Source organism: Alligator mississippiensis, chromosome 3 (genome assembly GCF_030867095.1).
Source record: "Alligator mississippiensis isolate rAllMis1 chromosome 3, rAllMis1, whole genome shotgun sequence".
Taxonomy (NCBI): Eukaryota; Metazoa; Chordata; order Crocodylia; family Alligatoridae; genus Alligator; species Alligator mississippiensis.
Genome location: NC_081826.1, coordinates 236,922,490 through 236,937,667, shown reverse-complemented (window position 1 = coordinate 236,937,667; position 15,178 = coordinate 236,922,490). Strand labels below are relative to the sequence as shown.

The 15,178-nt window shown below is 38.3% G+C and overlaps 1 protein-coding gene across 3 annotated transcripts in view; it reads right to left on the bottom strand.

Annotated features, from left to right (window-relative positions):
• Window positions 1–11,062: 11,062 nt before the first annotated feature.
• CHD1 (chromodomain helicase DNA binding protein 1) overlaps window positions 11,063–15,178 on the bottom strand; it is an 83,889-nt gene continuing 79,773 nt past the window's right edge. For all 3 annotated transcript variants that reach the window (XM_059724991.1, XM_059724990.1, XM_014597253.3), the window contains 4 exons: window positions 14,876–14,972; window positions 14,586–14,643; window positions 13,224–13,434; window positions 11,063–12,062 (listed from right to left, as the gene is read on the bottom strand). In XM_059724991.1, coding sequence (XP_059580974.1) covers window positions 11,699–12,062; window positions 13,224–13,434; window positions 14,586–14,643; window positions 14,876–14,972 — 730 coding nt within the window. In that variant the 3' untranslated portion in view covers window positions 11,063–11,698. The remainder of the gene's footprint in view (window positions 12,063–13,223; window positions 13,435–14,585; window positions 14,644–14,875; window positions 14,973–15,178) is intronic.

The window sequence follows — 15,178 nt, the reverse complement described above, 5'->3', positions numbered from 1 at the left end:
ACCACACACACACACAATGATATCTATCTATCTATCTATCTATCTATCTATCTATCTATCTATCTATCTATCTATTCACTAATTTACACACATACCACCCACCTACACATACACACAAGTGAGTTCCTAAGTTGGGTATTGTGATATGTATATATGTATGTATGTGCTTGGTGTACTTGGGATATCTGGGGAAAGGTTAAGGTAAAAAAAGTAGATGTGTAGGGAGTTAAAGTTACCAGGACCGGGATTAGAACCAGTAGACTGCAGGGGCCTGGACTGAAGAACTGAGGCTGGGGGTAACTTTAGGTTAATTGATCTTAAGTGATTAAAAGACAACACCCAAAGCCTGCAGAACAGGGAAGCATGCTGGCACAGAATCTGGGACTGGAGCCAGAGCTATGGGGGAGCTGAAAAGGTAGATGGGGATAGGGAAAATGGGACTAAGGGAAAGTGTGGATGTTAAAGAGGGGCTCTGGGTGTGGGGAGCCAGAGGATGGCTCTGGGGCAGGCAGAGAAGTTGCAGGGAGTGGCAGTAGGTACTGGAAGCTGGAGAAAGCTGCAGGACAGCTAAGAGGAGCTGGGAAGCTGCGGGGGAGAATTACAGAACGTGTGGGGGAAGCCTGAAAACAGAGACAGACAGCAGAAAAATCGCAGGAAAAGAAGTAGGCAGCTGAGACAGCAGGAAAGCAAGGAGAGGCTGAGGGGTGGCAGAAAAGGGGAGGTGGAATTGGGAGGAGATCGGGAAACTAGCAGAGAGGGTGGGGACTGGAGCTGAGAGAATGAGACTGGAATTTAAGATAGGGAAGGGACTGGGATTCAGTAAACATGACCCAGCTTGGGGTTGCAAATTACAGTGGTTTTATTGAACAGAGGAGATGGTGACACAATGCCAAATTGATTCCCTTGCACCCACCCACCCACAACGGCAGCAGGAGTTAAAGAGGCTTGGTGCAGGGGCTGAAGTCCACTGAAGTCCAGGAGGAGAGAGAGAGAGAGTCCAAATTGTAGGAGGGAGGTGTGCAGGTAATATTTACCTATCCAGGCTGGAAAGGGGTCCTTGTCCAGTAGGTGTTGTCCAGAGGGGGGGGTCGCCAGCAGGGCCTCTGGGTGGATAGGTGGTGTGGCATGATGCTGGTCCGGATGGAGAGGGCGTCCCACTGGGTCTGTCTTCACTGCCCCTTTTTATAGGGGCAGACCTTGTATGACCCTAGTGACAGGAGGCATGCCCAGGCAAGGGTCAGCCCCTGGCATACTGGGCATGTGCGCTCCATGCAGGGATGTGCAGTTTCGGGTGTCTGTAATGGTGAGAGTTGTTGGCTTTTCAGGGTCCTTTGTCTTTCAAATGCTGGTCTTGTCTCTGTTCCTGGGTGAGGTCCAGGGTTCCTGGGTGAATCAATGCGAGGTGATGGCCCAGTCATTACAGGCCATTCAGTAGAGGCCTGCTACCATTGTATTTAAATCATTCCCAATCATTCTCATTCATTGGGGAATCAATTTACATGGGAGGGGTACGTGACTCATACAGTTGCAACATGGGATGCCCAGGCAGAGGACATAAGATGGAGGTTTGGCATATAAAATGGAAACTTGACATGACTTTGATTCATTTACAAACACAGGCCTAAACCATACAATATCCATATGAAACAATAAAAATCAATATGAAAATGATAATGCAATATACAAACAGTAAGAATCAATACAAGCCTATCAATAATACAATATAAAATGGTGGATATCCAAAACCAAAACTTGCTACCAAAATAAAAATGTTTAAAGCTTATCCTAAGTCTGAGCTCACTTATACTGAGCTATAGGGAATAGAGAGGGAGAGAACAAGTCAGAAGTGGGTGGGGAAAGGAGAAGGAATGCCTTTTAAAATAAATAAATAAAAAAAAAGAAAAACTGGGGGTTTTGCTACAATGGTGTACGGAAGTCAGCCACTGATGATGAAAACTGTGATGAGAGGCAGAGCGTGATTTCAGAAGGAGAGATATGCACATTTGACTGTACCAGATACAAGCCAGGAGATGACAGAAAGGGGAACCCAAATATCAAAATTAGTGTGCACTAAAGAGACAGATTGACAGGGCTCTCCCTGTATTACCCTGGCTGGGAGATGATTCAAGCGAAGCACAACCTGCTGTGTTTTCCACGAAGGTGGCAATGTCAAGCTATAGGTATACCCTGGAGGAAAAGTCAGTTTATAAAAAATATATTAGTTGAACTTCATTTTGTGCTGTTAAGAAAATATATTGGATAAACCTAATCAGCTAGGTTATGCACAGATGTACCAGTTTGGAAAAGGAGTACGGGGTTTCTTTAAAGCTGTCAGCTATTCATTTCCTTTGAACTCCAAGAGCTAGGGAAGTGTCTCAAAAATCAGAGAAAACATACGTGTAAGCTAATTCTTGGGTATACTATAGGTCAGACAAGAGAGACTGCTTCCCAAATGGGTCCCAGGGCAGATTAGTTTTGCAAGCAGCAAGTTCCACTATCCATACTATTGAAATTCTACCCCGACTAGGTTTGCAGGTAAAAAGAGAGGCAAAGGAGCAACTGGAAAGGCAGGAGGAGGTCCAGACCCCTTTCCCCATCTCTTAGCTTCTACAGATACTTGGCACTAGTGGGATTCTGCTTATTTTCCTCTTTAGCTGGTATGCTGCAGTCCCTTCCCCTACTGTGCTCATATTACAAATAAGATAATTGTAATTACCCTCCAATTTTTCACTGTCTGATAAATAAATATCCTCAGAGTTCCAGGAGGAGTCATTCATATTAAATACATCAAGAATAGTATATTTTTGACATTACTGTCCACCACCAGAAAATTAATTAAAATAATCAGTATTTAGTTATTGAGGCAGACCTGTATATACAAAGAATTGACACCTTGGCATCTTGGATATTGTGGCATAGGAAGAGCACCTGCATAAAGCCCCCTGCTGCTGAACGCCACCAAAGCCCCATGTCCATGAGCTAGACCCAGTGGTTCTGTGGACCAGATGCAGACTCTGGGCTGTAGGTTGTGACCCTTGATCTAGACATATTAGCTTCTGTAACAGTCTTCATAAACGTGTCACAGCCCTGAAATTCCTGAGTTATTCTTCAACCAACCTATTGTTCGACACTGTACCTGAATGCATACTACCCTCTAGTGGTTTGAATTGCCTCTTTCAATTTATTGTTAGAAAAGAATTGTGTTTTTTCTCTGAATGATGAGTACATCTTTTACGAAAATAATTGTGATGAAAGACTAAACTAAAATTAAAACCATATTGTAAGAAAAGAATTAGCGTACAAGATAAAAGAGAATAGCAAAATCACATTGGGAAATGAAATGGTTCAAGGAAAATTTAGAAAACAAAAATCAGGAGCGAGTAAATAATGTGGAATCAGAAAAAATATGCGCCTTAAACTTTGATTATTTTAGTTATAAGATGACATAACCGCTTTGTGTAGAATTGCTGGCTCTGTACAGGAGAACAGATAAGGGCAAGTGTTTGTTCTTTGTAACTCCTCTGCAACTGCTTTGCTCACCGTGGCCTTGAAGGTAGCAAAAAAAAAAAAAGTATATACAAAGTTAATTTCCAGGTGCAAGGAGGTTTGTGAACTAACCTCGCCTCCCCCATTAGTTCCCATCCTGATTACAGCAAAGAAATAATGAAGTAATATTATAGCCGCTTTCCATGCTAATTTCACTATATGGTCACGTGAGTTGTAAGCAACTGTTAAAAAGTATATAAGCCTCCTGATTTTGCTCTTGGGGGGGGGGGGGGGGGGGGGGGCCTTCCAAGTGCTTGGGAAATCCATGTCACTTTGGAACTCCCCCTACAGCTGTAGTTTCTTTTGAATAAAAGCTTCTGCTGACCTGACCCAAAAGTATGCTGCGTGTGTTTCCACGACAATAAGATACAGGAAATTTTTACTGAGATCCAGTTCTTTCAAATGGATCAACCAAGCACTTTTTGGTAATGTTAATACCACTCCTTAGGTTCTGCTACTAAAATCATATATTTAAAAAAATATATCATTTTTCAAGTGATTAAAGTAGATGTTCCAGGGATGTTATTCAGTTACTCCAGGAGGGCAAATGATCTATGCAGGGCATGGGAAGAGTGATTGATATGACAATTTCTCTTTTAAAATTTGATCCACTCCATCAAAAAGTTTGATAATACCTGACCTATGAAATTAATTCCAACATCTACATCAAATAAATATGGTAAACTGTGCTTTCTAACTGTTTTCACAGTAAAGAAAGGACTAAGGACTTCATCCAAAAAGGAATAAATGTCTAACTTGAGTGGCTGACCTTTCAGGTTCAAGATAATACATTACAGAAGTTCAGCATTGTATTTAGTAAAGCATAAACTAGCCAGATAATATTACAAATAGATTTTAAATTATTTATGCTTAATTTTGAATACTGTTTTTAGTTTCCTGAAAATATTGCTTGTATTTCAGTCAGTTGGCACATCTATTAATGTTGTAGATCATAAATAGCTTTCACTACACGGTAAGGCTCTCAGTTATGAATGGTAATAGTATATGATTCATAACTAAAACAGGAAAATTAAAATGAATAATCCCACTGAATTTCATTTCAGTAGCGTTATTATGTCTGGTTTAAGTTGATCCCTTTTGGAGTAGGGTATGGTGATGGAGATAGAACTCAGAAAAATGGAGAAACTTCCTGCATAATTGTGTTGCATGTGCTAGCCTGAAGGTTGTAGATGAAAAGTCTCTTGGGGATTAAGTTGTTTCTTGCACAGTCCAAAGAAGATGTCACTGTGTAGGCTGCTGCTTCTCCCCTCTCCTCTCCTCCCCTCCTCTCCCCCCCTCCCCCATGTTGTGGGTTTTCTGTTGTAAACAACACTTTTTCATATCCTCTATGTTGTGGTAGCATTGGGGTGATATTGTAGCCATGATGGTTCATAAAAAATGCAAGAGGCATAGATTTTTGTGGGTAATGTCTTTTATTGAATTGTGTATCTACGCAGTTGTCCAATAAAAGACATTACCCACAATAGTCCTTGCAGTTAGTATGGGATCAGGATTTTGTAATTCCATTTAAGCATACCCCTCGTACAGTTTGTACAGCATGTTCTTTTCATAACAAAATAGAGTTTGGTAGTTAATTAGGTATGAGGAAGCAACTATATTATGTGTACCTTGATACTATTACTGAAGCATTTTCTTTTATCACACTTTTCCTTGTAGTTAAACAGGGTCAGTGTCAGTGCCATCTAGTGGTTAGGCTATCAACACAGGCTGTAAACATTCCAAGTCCTTATTTCATTTCTGGCCCTAGCTCAGTATATGATTATGGTTCAATCACTTACTTTCTCTTTGATTAAGTCACTTGTATATGACATATATGCCACTATTGTACAATGCAAGAAAACAAGTCAGCCACCACAGTTGCTCAAACAGTAAGTCTGAGTGAAGAACAAGGAAAAAAAACCCAACTTAAGCATGCTTACAAATAGACTAGCATTGTATTATATCTTGAATAATAATAGTAACTACTTTTACAATCATCTTCATTTATTATACAGCTATTTAAGGTGGGATTTTTTACTGCCATTGTAATGTGCAAAGGAATCCTAATACACTCAGTCATGAGCATCAAAACAGAACATAATATCTACATAAGTTTATGAAGAGATGTTACAAAGAATTATCAATATTACTGTTCAGATAATAAAGGTCTCTAACCATCCACATGATCTCTGGGGCTACTATTCTCATTTAAATAAGTTAGTGACATTTCTTTTCCTATGCAAATTACTAACATCTATTTATCTGCATGAAACTCCTAGACTTTTATAAAAATAACCTATTCAAAATGATTACCACTATTCAGTTTAGACTGTTTAAACTTGTTTACTTATTTGATTTAGAGTATAGAAAGGGAGGTAATTTGCAAGGTTTTTGAAAGGCTTTTTGTCCACTAGATTCCAGACCCGACCTGTGCCTGAGCCCAGAAATGTTCAGTCAGCAGTCTCTTGGGGCTGTCCCTTTACCCTTAAATACCCACCCCCAACCCTTTTATAATGATGTTAAACAATTAACACTCAGTTCCACTAGCATAAAAATCCCAGTTAGGTCTCCATATCAGAACTAGATACCACAAAAATGGAGTAATGGCTAGTGAATATATGAAACTGGATAGTTGCTCTACAGACTTCAGGAATAAGGACTGCAGCCTGTTACCCGACTTCAGACTTTCTGCTTGTGAATGAGTGCTCTTTCTTTATAAATGATCTTCCAGATTGCTTTGGGAACCTGAATGCAAATAGCTAATAAGCCGATTTAAGATGTACCAGTCCTGTAGATGTTTCACTTTTTGATGCAAGACAGATGACATTGCTCCTCCCAGCCTGTTTCTATACTGCATAGTTGATATATAGAATTCCAGTGCTTGTCTTCCAAGAGAGCAGCAGAAAGACTTGCAGACTCAAACTGCTCTGAACTTTAGCATATAAATGTGGAACATAGCTCAACCCCATGCCCTGTATCCAAAGTCAGCCCACGCAGCCTAATCTTGATTAGTGAAACAAGACACCTCTGAACTTGCACAGATTACATTCGTACTGCATCTCCCTTCTCCTCAGTCAAACTTCTAGGAGCCAGAAGATGTTGCTGTGCATATAAGTTCCTTTATACTCTGGTAAGCTGGGACACCATGGTTCCCACTCTGGTTTTTGGGCGAAATTCAAGTTGTTTTTTTTTTTTGTCAAGGTAAATCTCTTTTGAAGTATGCCCTTGCCAAATTGGAGTCTAAGACTGCTCCTATGAACTGTCACAGACTCAGAAATGTATGAATGAACAGGATCTCAAGAGATCATCTAATCCATCCCTAAGCACTGAAGTAGGATCAAATATATTTGGACCATTCCTGACAGATGTTTTTCTAACCAGTTCTTAAAAAACACCACTGAAGACGTCACTATGTCCCTAGGTGGCTTTTTCTTATTAACCTTAGAGTTAATTTTTTCCCCTGAATACCCAACTTATTTTTGCTGCAAATTAAGTTGATTTCTTCTTGCACTTATTGAATGGACATTATAAACAATTGATCACTCTCCTCTTGAGAATATCCTTTCATATAATGGAAGACTGTCATCTCTTAGACTTGTCCGTTTTGGACTGAAGCCCAATTCCTTTAACCATTTGACACACTGGCTCTGAAGCAACAAATTGTTCAGACATGAATACAAAATGTAGATCCTCTTTCCTCAGAGAAGCTGCTTGCAAAACAGAGCAGTTATTACCGCTTTAAAACATGAGAGTAATGACAGTGTCAGATGCCTCCTTTTATCCATTAGCTCACTGGTTACAGTACTTACACCTAGAACGTGGAAGCCTGGATTCATTTTTTCCTGTGCTGTTGGAGATTCAAACCAATATCCACCACCTCCCAGAGAGTGCTTGATCATCAAGCCGTGAGGTATTCTGAGATGAGAGCGCTGCCAAGCCTTCAATAAGGCTCTCTTCTGGGAGAGGAAAGGAAATCTGTATTCAATTTGCCAATCCAGTGACTATTTCTGTATTTTTTCCCTCCAGGTGGAGGAGGAGGGATCTTCATCTTTGTGATATCTCCTAAAAGATGTGGCCAAGAAGCAGGGGTCTGCCATAAGATCATAGCATGCCCAAGAATGCCTTTATGCAGGGCTAAACCACTTTATGCCCACTCTCCTGGACAATCTCTAGGGTGTCCATCATCTTTTTAAAAGGATCCTAAAGTTGTCAATAGTTGACGTTCAATGTAGTCCTTATACTACTTGTGGCTTCAGCACATGAGGAAGATGCATAAAGAACAGTGATTCTCAAGCAGGGTGCGATGACACCCTGGAGTGCCATAAGATCCTTTCAACAGTGCCATGCAGCATTAGCACAGTTAGCTGTGTAAACACCTATCCAAGTCACAAGATAAAACCCGGAGATTTCAAATTGGAATCCACAGTGTCAAAAACGTTCTGACTTATATTCTTTCTAAGTTCTTTGCAACAGAAGAATTGCTCTATTATTGAGCTTTTACTTGTTTTTGACTACAGAAGAGTGCTGGCATTTTCTGAGGAGCACCTCAAATCTCAAGGGGTACTTTGAGTCTGTAAAAGTTGAGAACCACTGTTATGGAAGAATGAGATGATACTTACATTCTTCTACAAGGTGTGTGTGGTTGCTCAATGTTCCTGATAAGAGGTTTGCAGTTCCTGATGGATTGATTGGAGTTCTCTCTAGCCAGATCCCTAGGAGTCAGCAATTTTCTCCTGGATCTCAATTCAATAAAATAAGGAGTAGAAATTCCATGGAGGCTAACGGTGCCAGATTTGTGTCTTGTAAGGTACCATTCAGTGTCACAGTCCATCATCATCATCTGAAGCAAGGAAATTACAGTGGGTTGTGTGATCACAGACACAAAGGAAATCACATTGGGTGATCACTGACTTCTCATGGGTTGTGAAGGAAAAAAAACAGAAAAAAAAAATCCTGTCCAAGCCTTCCGTCTTTCTGGCCTTGGGCAGCAGAAGCCATTACTGAACTAAGGGCTGATAAGACATCTTGGAGCGTTTGCTAAATCGCATGAGTTTTTAGGAGTCGATAGATTTCTTACTGCCCCAAATGGTACTTCTAGGTCATTTATTTGAGAGCACCAGCTTTGTAACATGAAGAGAGTGCTGATTAGATGGTACACTTCAAAGTACCTTTTCACAAAAGCTTTCCATTAGAAAAAAACCTCCCTTACATTGGCACCACTGCTGACATTCAGAAAATGAATTACAGATAACACGCTTAGAAGAAATATAGGACTCGTTAAATGATACAGTGTTTATCATTACCAGTTACAACAGTCTCACAGGTAAGGCAGATCTTAAAGCCTATAGTGCTGGTCTCTACCAAGTATGATTTGTAAGACCTAAGCAAAAGTAAAAGGGAAACAAAGTTTGAAATATCCAATGAGGTTAAGTAAAATGAATCAAAACCTAACAAACTACACCAGCTACTAACTAATATGCCAAACTACCAAGACAGGAAGGCAAGCAGAATGTCACTGAAAAAAAAAAATTAAGGGGTGCTTGGAGCTGCTCCATTTTTATTCTCTGGTTGTTGGGTAGAGTTAGGGTATACCAAACACACCAAAAAACATAAAAACTCCTGGCAGACATGCGATTTTTTTGCACATTGTACAAGTATTGCTCAACAAGTTGTACCATACCAACTGTCCCAAGTCAAAATTATTTCGGGATGCTTCCATACCACAAGGAATCAGAATCATAGAAAAGTAGGGCTGGAAGGGACTTCCAGAGTTCATCATCTACTCCAACGTCTTGCTTTAGGCAGGATCATCTTTATCCAAACCATTCTACAAAATCCATAATCTAAACTCTTCATAAAACTACTGTTAATCTTGACAACACAAGACGTAACACCCTACCTGACACAGGTAAAGTGATGAAACCGTGACAGCCAATGTCCTGCTTCTATAAACGGTTAATATACGGTCAAGAGATCCTAGTAGAGGACCACTTCATGGCTGTTCCACCACTTTTGTCTAGAGATAAAGTGGCTTAACATCTAGCATGTTATAATCTGTCATGTGATACATGTAAAATTTTAAGAGTGTGCATTTACAGTGGGATGCATTTAAGAACCTTGAATTCAACTTTTACATTTTTCAATACATTAAAAAAATTACACAGTTGGAAAGTAGAAAGAATTAATATAGCTTTGAATAGAGAAATAATTGAATAGTTTTATATACTTGACGTTAGAGCAAAATTTCAGGGAAAGAAAGTCCATGTCATCCACAAAGTATTTCAGTTAGCAAACCAAATTTTATCGTTCTTAAATTTTTCTGTTTTACAGTTAGCAAACTATATCCAAATATTCTGAGGTATTTTATTCTTCCTAAACAACAGAGGAACAGGAATTTTTCTGGATAACACCTATTTTTTTCAAAATTCCTCATGATGTAGGAAAGTCAGGCAGGTCTTACTGCAGGTTTTATTTCACTTTAAATCTCCAGAAAAAATATTTCCCCCCTACGGTTCAACTTAGAAAAAATCTACCTCTATATCTTTTCTTTTCTTTTCCTGCTTATAATGACCATTCATACAAGTACAGGATCTATAACATTACAAATAATTACTATAAAGGTGACATTGTCAAAAAAAAGGAAAAAAATTAGACAAGGACTGAAAAAATCCAAAGTAGATTAAGTAAACAAAAAGGAGATTCTGTTTAAATCACATGACCTCACAAATCCTATGAAAAGTAAAGGAAAAAACATAAGTAGCCTCAAACATATCATTTGAAGTATTCCAGCAAATCAGTAATTTTTAAAATTGTATTATCCCTTTTGTCCAGATCTCCTTAAAGTAGCATATTTCACAATACAGTCTCAATTTGTATAAACTTTCTATAATTTAGCATATCTTTTTAAAGAGATGAAACATTTTTATGTTTAAGGTATGAGGGAAGAATACCATAGGAGAACATCATCAGAAAAAAAAGAGCCCATATATATCCTTTTAGTTAAATTTAATTTGTTAGATAGAAGTTATCTATGTACAATCAGTGTGCATTGTAACAAGTTCTATTAATAAAGTCATTCAAATCTTCTAAAGTATTAACTGGCTGCATAGCACATTTGACATTATTGCCCAAGTTGAAAAGGGAAAACAAATGGATTTACAGTAAATTTTGGCTGATTTGGATTCTGAAGTGTTCATGTAGTGAACGGTCCTCCTTTTAAAACCAATGCACCTGAAAAACGTTTCAGAGCACAGTTTAGTTGTATATTTCCACCATTTCATTACAGCAATCACAACACTGACAGTTTTTAATAGAAAAAAACCAAAACATATCTAATAAAAGTATCCAATAAAAAAGGAGCACTAAATGGAATAAAATGTTCCCTTTCCCCATTTTTACATTCTGAACAGCAATTCCATCAAGATACTTTATTAAAAAGTGTAATACACTGATTTTTGTTTCATACTTGTGACAAGAAGGCCTGAGTTGGAGGGGAAAGGAATAGTCAAAAAAAGCCTGAGAGGGGAAAAAAGCTCATTTAATTAATTTACAATAATTTACAGCCGTTTTTTGTAAAAAGGCATTACAATTGATCACAAACAGGAGAAATCCTGGCTATTTTACAGTTATAGGTACAGAATTTAAATATTCAAGCTTGTGATGAAAAGCGGCAAGGTGGTCGCAGTGTACAATGTAAACAAGTAGCTTTGGAAAGTGAACAAAGTCCTTGAGAGTTCTTTACTAAGAAAACAACAAACTCCTCATTCCTTCCTGAAACATGATCACAGGTCAGTGTGTAAAAGTTCATTTACAAACATAATTTAAACTGTGTTCAGCCTAAAACCACTTTGACATGAAGAGTTTTATAATAAGATCCAGTCTGAATGGGGCAGTGTTGAGGTCCCTGTAAAAGTAAACATCTTCCATTTCTTAAAAAAAAGTGCCACAACATTTGCAGCACAGTGCAGCATAAACTTTTAAATACAAAAATATTTTTTCTTCTGTTGGGATAATAGACCTTGCATCCTGGAAAGAAGTAACAATACTGCTACTGATAGTATATCCAGTCCATATCTTTCAAGTCATGTAAGGCAATTACTGTGTTAGTTTACTGTATATGGCTAAAAGAAGGTCCAGAAAATGTCAGTCTTTGTTATGTTTTCCGGCTACTCCATGTATGTTCTGGTGTACTTTTGTGGTCGGATGAGTGTTCAAATGGAGATCTGTGTCCTAAGGGAGATCTTGAGCCATAAGGAGACCTCTGATCTAGTGGTGACCTAGGGCCACTACTGGAAGCTCTATGGTCCATTTGCCAGTCTGAGTGGTACCTATAATCCCTGGATGATTTATGATGGCCATAATCTGAAGTGGATCGGTGATCCGAGTGTATTCTGTGGTCTGAATGGGAACGGTGATCGGAATGAGACCGGCTGTCCTTTAAGTTTCCTTCCAGATTTGACCTGTGATCTCTACTTCTGTGGTCATCTAGCTTTCTATGTTTACTATCACTGTAGTATCTGAAAGATAAAATTATGATTTTGGTAATAAATAAGAATTAAAATGGAATCAACCCATTAAAATTATATCAAGAGCTTTTTCTTTGTACATTCTTCATTACACAGAAAGATACTTTGTGCTCAGAAACTTGGATTTCTTTATATTTGGCGTTTGTTAGAAGAACCATGGTTGTCAGAAGTAAAATAAAATATAGGCTTTTTGTTTGTTTGTTTTTTTAATAGATTCCACCAAATAAAAATAAGCATTCCAAAGCAGTTTCCAAAACCTTTGGTGACTTTTGTTCCACAAAATCATGCCTCATCATATTTTAGTTGATATTTTATTACTGAAAAATCTCCATTAATTATAATTGCAAAGCATCTCCCATCTCTGTCCTTGTACTAAAACTTTTTTATTGATTGCCTAATTAGAAACAGCATCTTTAATGCATGGTTTCCATGGTCAGCCATCCGGTCCTAAAACTTTTTTAGGCTCAGAGTATTCCCTCTTTACCTGATAAACAGGCTTTTCACTCCTTGTAACCAACTTATTACCCATCTTACTAGTTATTGTATACATGTAATATCATATATAATGTGGTCAGTGCTTTTCCATAAGAAATGATAATATCACTGGATAATATCACTGCCCAAACAAAGGCACAGAGAAAGATGCAGTCAAGAGCAGAATTCATGCTGGAGGATTCCAATGTGTGGATATATGAGACAATGACTTCTATATTCCAGGTTTAAGCCCAAAATAACTAGTTTCAAAGTGGTGACTAGCTACATCTTTGCAAAATGAGGATAATGTAAGTATACACACACAACACTGTCAATCAGACAAGAGATCCTGTATATAGGATGGAAAAAGCTGTGCATCGAGAGGAACTTAAACGTTAAGAAGGGTGAAGGTATTGGGAATTAGGTCAGGAAGGGTAAGGCGGCACAATGAGTAAGCTTCTATAAGAATCCACTGAATTTGAACTTATCTATATTTCTACAATATCTTATGTGAATATATAAATTCAATATACGTCTACAATATGGCTAAAACCAAATTTATTAGACATGATCTGCACACAACTGAAATGCACGTAATATTTCCACAGAAACAAACACATGACAAATAAGGGAGAAAAGAAGCCGAAAGCTTTTCAATGGATTAAGGACAAAACTTACCTGTTATCCTGTTTGTAGTGATCCCAATCCCTGTGATCTTTCCCATTGCTGAAGGCAGAATAGGGCCTTTTCCTAGAGTCACTTTTTTTGTAAGCATCTCCCTGATGTCTGTCTTTGTGATGATCATGATATTGTGATAAATGTCTGTCAGAGGAATAACTATCCCTGCTGCTGTCATCATGGTTTGTATTCTCTTTCAATCGTTCAACATCTGTTTAATAAAGTAGAGAACAACGTTGAACTGTGCATTTTTGTGTAGGGGAATTTCATATGTTACACCATTTCTAACTGAAATACATTTCAATCTGCAAGATTTAACTCTGTATGAAAGAAATATTGGGTGCATCTACACATGCAATTAGCGCACAGCAATAAACTCCAGTGCTGTTCACACTAGATTTTATTTCTCTTGGGTGCAGCGTTTACACACTTGCCCAGGACCGCAGCACGTTGAGCCGGGTGGAGCAGCCCCAGGCTTGCATGCTGTCTGAGGGGGTCAGCCTGCCAGCCTGGGGCTGCTCTGCCACAGCTCAATGTTCTGTGGAGGAACTGGCTGGAGCATGAGGATGCTACAGTGCAGGGATAGCTGGCAGGCAGCCCCTGCACTGTAGCATCCTTGTGCCTCAGCCAGCCATGGTCAGTGTCTACACGTGCATTTTGGTGCACGTAATTACTCTGCTTTAGGACAGTATTTGTCCTGGACTGTACTATCCTAGAGCAGAGTTAATTAATTCACTGCACCCTAATACAGGTGCACACATAGATGGTGATGTGGAGCTAATTAGTCAGCTCCACAGAAAAAGGGATATGTAGATGCACCCACTGTGATTTAAATGTGAACTAGCTGAAAGATACAAGGATCAAATATGAGCGAATTGAGAGATGAGAGGCAAGTCAAAAGAAACAAGGCCAGAAATGTAAAAGTGTGAGGGAGAGGTTAGGTAAGATGTAAAAATCAAGGAAAGGAAGTTCATTTTGACTCAAGGACAGAGAAGTTTCAAATAGAAAGGGTCATGGTTGCCTTTAGCATTGTAATTTTGGCAAAACCAGTGGGAGAGCAGTACTGTAATCAAGGAAACGTTTAAGGCATGATCACATGGATTTGAAGATGCAATAATGAATTAAAATATATTGAAATATATTTTAACAAAAAGGATTCCAAAATTATCTTTGAATTTCAGTTTGTCATTGATTTTAATAACTCTCAAATTACAAGCTGGAGACTCATCATGTGACTCTCTCTGCAGGTTGAAACTTAGTTCTATGGGAATTTTAGGAAGCTTCAATTATTACAAAGTTTGTTTCTATTTTATACACTCATCTAAAACACTCCAGCATACAAATACATGCAAGACTTTTTACCTGGATTTCTAATCACATGTGTATTCACATTACTGCCAATATTCTGGTCATTGTGTTGCTAAAAGACATAAGTAAAAAAAACGGCATTGTTAAATTTCAAAATTACATCAAATAGTTACATGTTAAAAATATTCCAACTGTGAAAAAGACGGTTTACTACCGACACACAAAAATGTATCCATTAAGACAGATAACATCAGAATCCACTAAGATTTTACCCTCATAGAATAATGTCAATACCTACAAAAACCTCTTTTCAGAATGTTTCTACATATAAGACCATACACTACCTGAGATTCTTGGCGTTTTTTGATTGCATGTTTATACAGTTTGTGCAGCTTTCTGGCATCAAATTCTGTAAACTTAGATACGAAAATCCACAAGTTTCTAGAAAAAGGGGAATAAGAGGTCAACATTTCTCTTTATACTGATTTTCCTTCTTGCCACTTCATAGAATATGAGCTTAATTTATTTCAGAGATACCTTGGTGCACTCAAGTCAATGCAGGCCCTACCACCAGACGTATAGTTACGATAACTGAGCGAAAAAATACTTAATTTTGCATAATTTTTTCAATTTTTAAAGCCTGAAGT